This window comes from Quercus lobata, chromosome 12 (genome assembly GCF_001633185.2).
Source record: "Quercus lobata isolate SW786 chromosome 12, ValleyOak3.0 Primary Assembly, whole genome shotgun sequence".
Taxonomy (NCBI): domain Eukaryota; kingdom Viridiplantae; phylum Streptophyta; class Magnoliopsida; order Fagales; family Fagaceae; genus Quercus; species Quercus lobata.
In genome coordinates this window covers 28,344,860-28,351,651 of record NC_044915.1, presented here as the reverse complement: position 1 = coordinate 28,351,651, position 6,792 = coordinate 28,344,860, and the positions used below count along the sequence as shown (strand labels likewise).

The following is a 6,792-nucleotide window of genomic DNA, read 5'->3' as shown; positions in this document are numbered from 1 at the left end:
AATTTGCTAATTAGGAAATAAGGGATTTAAACCTTTAACATTTACGTTGAAAATATCATGAAATACCAATTGAGCTAGTTACCCAACTTCCTTTTTAAGCTTTAAGCTAAAAATGTTGATGAAAATAAATTATACCAAACCAAGCTTAGGAGGTTGACCAAAGTTTTCCCACGTTCTAAGAGACAAATTTTTCGCCATTCGTCTATACATTAGGATACCGTATAATTGGTTCTCATACTTTTTTGTCAAAATCTAATGAAGTACTAGTTATATGACATCTACGTTATAACCAAAAAGAACTAATCACAAATGAGATTTCTTGTAAATCGCTGTTTATATTAGATTAAAACACACCTCACAAGAAACACTCCTTTGTACATGATCTTTACAAATCCAAATCCATACCACCACCACAAATCTATATCTATATATATATATATATATATCTAAAAACTGCAACGTAGCATTTATTGTTGATATGCTTCTGTTAAGGCACATCAATAGCTACATCATTCACTTATTTTTTATATTTTATTTTCTCTATTTAAACTTTTCTTCCACTATTCTAAAATAATAATAAAAACTTCTTCTCCTATTAGTTCACGGGAAATTCTTACCTAGTCCCGGACTACAAGGTCACCAACCTGACCTTGTAGTCCCAACCAATAAAAACAAGACACGTAATATGAAAAAGCTAACATCATTTAAATAGTACAACTTGGCAGCACACTCTTGAAATCCCCAACGTTAATTCTCAAAACAATTAAAAAAATGTCCCCAACGTTAGTCAACAGTTAACGTTAACGTTATTAAAAGAATAAAATATGCAAAAGGGAGCCAGCCAGCTGTATTCCAATTGAAACTTAGGACAAGGAGAACCTTTTAGGGTTCTCACTCTTGTGAACAAAAGCCACAAGGTCTTCCTCAGTGCCGACAAAAACCAAGTGCACTGTGTGACTGCAAACAAATGTTACTGTGTGTGATTTTTAGTGAAATCAAGTGAAAAGTTCTAGTGTAAAGAGATAAAATCCTGTTCACATAAGCATGGAAGAGCCCAATTTTCAAAGTAATGGAGGTATAATTTATTATGTCTTCTTGTGTTTTGTTTCGTTTTTTAAAGAATGTATTATGATTTGTTGTGATATGTTAGATCCTAAATAAACATATAGAAATGTAATTAGGTATGAATTTAATGCTTTTTTTTGTGAAAAATTTAATGCTTTGTTGTGATATGTTTGCTCCCAAATAAAATATATAAAAATGTATTGAGGTATGAATTTAATGTTTTTTTTTGGTGAAAAATTTAATGCTTTGTTGTGATATGTTTGTTCCCAAATAAAATATATTGAGGTATGAATTAAATACTTTGTTGTGATAAGTTTGCTCCCAAATAAAATATGTGTAGTGATGTATGTTTTTTTTTTTTGTTATTATATTCTGAATTTACATGTGTGTATATATATATATATATATATATGACAGGAATAAATAATATATTCATCTTTATATTGGTAACTATGTCTAATTTCTAATTATATTTGTGCCTAGAAGTGGGGAAGCTTTGTAATCAAGCATACCATAGGCCTTTAAGTACACATAAAAAATTGCACACATAAGATAATTATTGTATTGTAAATTCCTTAATATTTTATTTCTAACATTTATATTTTTCATAGAAATTATTGTAGTTATTTGCAATTAAAGTGATATTGAAGGAATTGAAGATTGTTTATTTGTTGAACGACTAGAAAATAGTGATGACAATTTGTTGGATAAGGTGACAAATACTGAAAATGAAGCATACAATTTATACAACAATTATGCATTACGAACATGTTTTAGTATAGGAAAGGAAAGCCTAGATATTTTAATGGGACAAAGAACATAAGGCAACGTGAATTTCTATGTTCTAAGGAGGGGTTAAAAGTAGATGAAGATCCTTGTGAAGAGAAAAATTGGAAGAAACTAGAGACTAGAACTGGCTGTAAAGCATTTATTCGTTTCACAGTTAAAAATGATGCATGGAGGGTTACTGCATTTAATCCAGAGCATAATCATGAACTTGCACTACCATCAGAGAGACATTTGTTAAGATCGAGTTGTCGTATTTCAAAACCTAAGGTAGGTTTAATTGATTCCATGGTGAATGCTGGTATAAGTACAAAGAATACTTATTTGTATTTAACAGAAGAAGTTGGAGGGAGTGAGAATGTGGGCTTCACTGAAAAAGATTGTTATAATCATGTGAACACAAAAAAGATGCCTACGATTAGTGCTGGAGATGCTCAAAACCCATTGAATCATTTTAAGAAAAGGCAGATAGAAGATCCCATGTTTTTTTACACGATTCAAGTAGATCAAGAAAATCGCATGACGAATTTTTTTTGGAGAGATGGGAGATCAAGGGTTGATTATGATTGTTTTGCAGATGTTGTGGTATTTGACATTACTTACCGCACCAATAGATATAATTTGATTTGTGCTCCATTTGTAGGTGTTAATCACCATTGGCAGAATGTAATATTTGGGTGTGCATTTCTTTTGGATGAAACTACTGCTTCTTTCAAATGGTTGTTCAAGTCATTCTTAGACTCAATGGGGAATCGATCTCCAATAACAATTTTTACTGACCAAGATCAAGCCATGTCAAATGCTATTGAGGAAGTGTTTTCGAACACACATCATTGACTATGTTTGTGGCATACTTCAAAAAATGCACCTTCCTACTTTGGAGAGTTAAATTCTAATTCAGAGTTTCAGTCCTTGTGGAACAAGTGTCAAAAATATTGTGATTCAGAATTGGAATTTCAAAACACATGGGATAAAATGATGCATAAGTTTAATCTTGAAGATCATCACTGGCTTAATATGATGTACAAAATTCGACATAAATGGAGTACTGCATTCACTAAGGATAGCTTCACAGCTGAATTTAAAGCTTTCTCGAGGAGTGAAAGCACAAACCATGTTTTGAATAATATAGCAGATACAATAATAAGCCTCACTAACTTTGTAATTAAATATGAAAGTGTGTTGGCAGGTATGCGTTCTTCAGAGTTTAATGAAGATTTTCGATGCAAGCAAGGCGCCCCGCAAAGAGCAGTTAAGAAGAGTGGTATTTTGGGTCATGCAGCTCAAGTTTACACATGTAAGATATTTAGATTATTTGAATATGAATTCCTTAATAGTCTTGCAATAGAGTGGAAGCAAGTTGATTGTCAAGATACAATTGATGTCTTTGAGGTGAAAGAAGAAGATAGTGAAAGAGTACACATTGTCCATTTTGATCATTTCAATAGCAACATTTCTTGTTCTTGCAAGAAATTTGAGTCATTGGGAATTCTTTGTTGTCATGCGTTGCGGGTCTTCAATTTAAAAAATTTGACTAAAATTCCAAGCCAATACATTTTGAAATGTTGGACAAAGGAGGCTAAGCAAGGGATGATGGCTTATGAACAAGACAATCATTCAAGTGGCAATGCTAAAGAGGCCGAGATAGTGTGGCGTAATAGCATGTTACGTATAGCTAATACAATTATATCCAAAAGCCAAGAGGATGATAGCCTTAAAAGCATTTGTCAAAAGATACTATTGGGACTTGATGAAAAAATCGAAAGAGAGTCATCAAAGTTGGGTTCAAATGCAAATTTGGAAGAAAATGAAGTTGTAGAGCATAATATAGTTGATGAAATGCTTGGTTTATCAAATCATGTGTCAGTTTTAAATCTCTCATGTGTGAGATCAAAAGGCTTATGAAAAGATAGACTTAAAGGCCACTTTGAGAAGCGTAAGGCAAAATCGTCTAAGGATGCATCTTCTTCATGTAAGAAATTCTTTTTTTTCTTTATACTAAATATATGTCATATTTTTATTTTTAATAAAAAATTTTATTTACGATTATTATTATGTTTGATTTTTTTAATGTGCAATTTTATAGGAAAAGCAAAAAACAAGTTTCTAAAGAAAATCCAAATGTGTCATTCGATGGCTCATACAATCCAGCTATATACCAACCACCAAATCCCTACTCTCATTTAGGATTTACAAGTGATAATGCACATGATCAATCTTACATGTCATGGACAAATCATTCTCAGGTATTCATCATCATTTTATTTACAAATTTAGAATATTTATAACGTGTAATCATAATTTTGGTCATTGACGTAATATCTAAATATGAATTTTGTCTCTATATAGGAAATGAGTTGTGTAAATGTTCCATTTACAACTATGTTGCAAGGTACCAATGTTATAACACAACTTAGTCAGGTAAATTGACACGATTGATTATTTATTTGAAATGGAATAAAATATCTATCATTTATGTATTAACATGTGTACAAAGTTTTGTTTCGAAATAATGTTTTCTTATATTTTGATCTTTATAGAATCCAACGACTTATATTCCCTCACAAATAAACTCGTTGATGTATAGCTCCAAGCAATCAAATTCCACACATATACAAGAGGTAGATTTGAAAATTCTTGTGATGTGTTTGCATTATCAATTTTATTACTTATTTCTTGTTCCTAAGGATGACTTCCTTTATACTTTATTCTTAATGTATTCATTTTTGTTCCATTCAATATGCTAATATGATTTTTATATGTTTCCAGGTGGGAATACCGAAGATGTCATGCAGCCAAGAATCCTAGGAACTTCACAAATCTGGCACAAATTATTGACTTGGAGCCAAGTGACATTTATCATGACACCAAGTTTCTTTTGTTTGTTATTTTATTTTTGAGGAATACATTTGTTCTCTTTGGATTTATTTTGACTTGTTGCCAAGTGAAAGTTATGTATTAACTATAGTTTTATTGTTAATGGAGATAGGAGTATGGCTTTGGAGTAGAAAACCGTGATTGGAACCGATTGTATTAACTATAGTTTGCATTATCAATATTACACTCAAGGTTAAATTCCATGTCACAAAATGGCATGCGTGCAATTGGTGATTTTTTTTTTTTGATTGGAACAGTTTGTATTCATTCAACTGAAAATGGAAGACAACAAAGTCCAAATACAAAACTATAACAGAGCAGAAACACAGAAACAACTTCAAACTGACACAATAAAACATTAAAGTCTTATCCAGCTGAATAAGGTGTTGCACCATAGGGGGTGAAACTCCTTTCCAGACCTTATTAGTGCCGCTGCATTTTGCAAACTGTGCTAGCACACGAGCAACCTTGTTGCAGTCCCTTTTCAGGTGGTTAATCTTCCAAACAATAAAAGACTTCAAGTTTTCACTAATCCCTTGGATAAGATGGCTCCAAGTTTAGGTTGTGATTACATTATAGTAAAATTGATCTTTTGTTGGCACTTGACAGCTTCTCATATTCCACAAATACAGCCTTCAAGCACCCTTTTTTTTAAGATAACAAACAGAATTTTATTGATGTGTAAGTAAACAAAGAATACAAATTAAAAAGGTCCCAAGCTAGCTCAGTTTGTTCCCGAGGATACATCATGAATAGAAATAAACAACCCCCAAGCTTTTCCCCTGTTCCCACCTACTACAAACAGAGGATCATGTGTTCATGCCGAAAGTTGTGTTCAGGGTCATATGGCTAACGCTCCTTCCAAAATCACCTTTAAGCACCTATGATTCCATGAAAATGGAGATTAGAACTTAAATTTGGCACCAAGTTTTTCCTTCTATTTTCTCTGGAACCGAACAGAGGCTAATAACTTCATTGATGATTTAGAGCACTATAGACAAAAACGTAAAACAACACTTAATTGAGTAAGAGTGTAACACTTTTTGAGCTTTTGAAAGGAGAAAAAAATATTGTATAACAATGGAAACAGTGGTTAATTAAGACATTTACAATTAAAAGAGAATCCAGTAATCAAAATCAAAATTAAAAGAATCAATACCTGATGAAGCCAAGAAGCAGAGAGCGAAGCACAGACGGCGAGACAGAGACCGAGACCAAAGAAAAAAAAAAGAAAGAAAAAAAAAAAACCCAGAAGCAAAGGCAAGTTCAAACGCCGTGACGGTGAGAAGGAAAAAAAAAATTGTGAGTGAGAGAGATTCTGAGAGATGCGTGAGCTTGAGTGAGGTGAGACCATGAGCTTGAGTGGTGAGACCATGAGAGTAAGACAGAGAGGCATGAGAGTGAGACAGAGAGGCGTGAGGGTCTGAGATGAGGCGTGAAAGGGTTAGTTTTAGTTTAGGGTTAGTTTTAAAACCTTGAATGAAATATAATAAAAAAGCGGGTGGATTGAAATTTGAAATTTGAAATTATGGTGGGCCCGAAAACTTTTGAAACTGGTGATAAAACTATTGGAAACAAGTGGCTAACAGGAAAGGTAACGGAAAGACCAATATTTCCCATGGTTGATGAGTTGTACTATTTAAATTATGTCAGCTTTTTCATCTTACATGTCTTGTTTTTATTGGCTGGGACTACAAGGTCAGCTTGGTGACCTTGTATTTTGGGACCAAGTAAGAAATTCCCTTCGTTCACACCTACGGTAACATTTCTTCCAACATTTCCCTTCCTTTTTGTCTCTTTATCCCCCCACTACTCTCAATTTTACCGTTACACTTCCTTAATCTTTCTTATATTTTGACACTTCTTCTCCTCATCTTATTTTTATAAATTTTATATCATTTTTCTCATTCAATCCATTTTTTCCCCACACAAAACTATGAGTCTTCACTCTCTATCTCTGTCTCTCTCTCTTTCTCCCCTTTTTTTGGTGGATTTTCGTTCTTTCTTATATTTTACTTAAGGTTGATGGTTCTTTTTTTTTTTTTTTTTTTTTTCTTTTTAAGG

The 6,792-nt window shown here is 32.6% G+C and overlaps 1 protein-coding gene across 1 annotated transcript; it reads left to right on the top strand.

Annotated features, from left to right (window-relative positions):
- The first annotated feature begins 3,042 nt into the window (after positions 1 to 3,042).
- Positions 3,043 to 4,659, top strand: LOC115970488 (protein FAR1-RELATED SEQUENCE 9-like). Its single transcript, XM_031090118.1, has 5 exons — positions 3,043 to 3,713; positions 3,938 to 4,097; positions 4,201 to 4,272; positions 4,392 to 4,472; positions 4,621 to 4,659. Exons 1-5 carry the CDS (start codon positions 3,043 to 3,045, stop codon positions 4,657 to 4,659), a joined length of 1,023 nt encoding a protein of 340 aa, XP_030945978.1.
- The last annotated feature ends 2,133 nt before the right edge of the window (positions 4,660 to 6,792 follow it).

Excerpts from the sequence above, each read along its gene's own strand:
- LOC115970488 (XM_031090118.1), top strand. The coding sequence starts at position 3,043 with ATGCGTTCTTCAGAGTTTAATGAAGATTTTCGATGCAAGCAAGGCGCC. Across the intron at positions 3,714-3,937 it reads CTTGGTTTATCAAATCATGT|GAAAAGCAAAAAACAAGTTT; the intron begins GTCAGTTTTAAA and ends GCAATTTTATAG. Across the intron at positions 4,273-4,391 it reads TTATAACACAACTTAGTCAG|AATCCAACGACTTATATTCC; the intron begins GTAAATTGACAC and ends TGATCTTTATAG.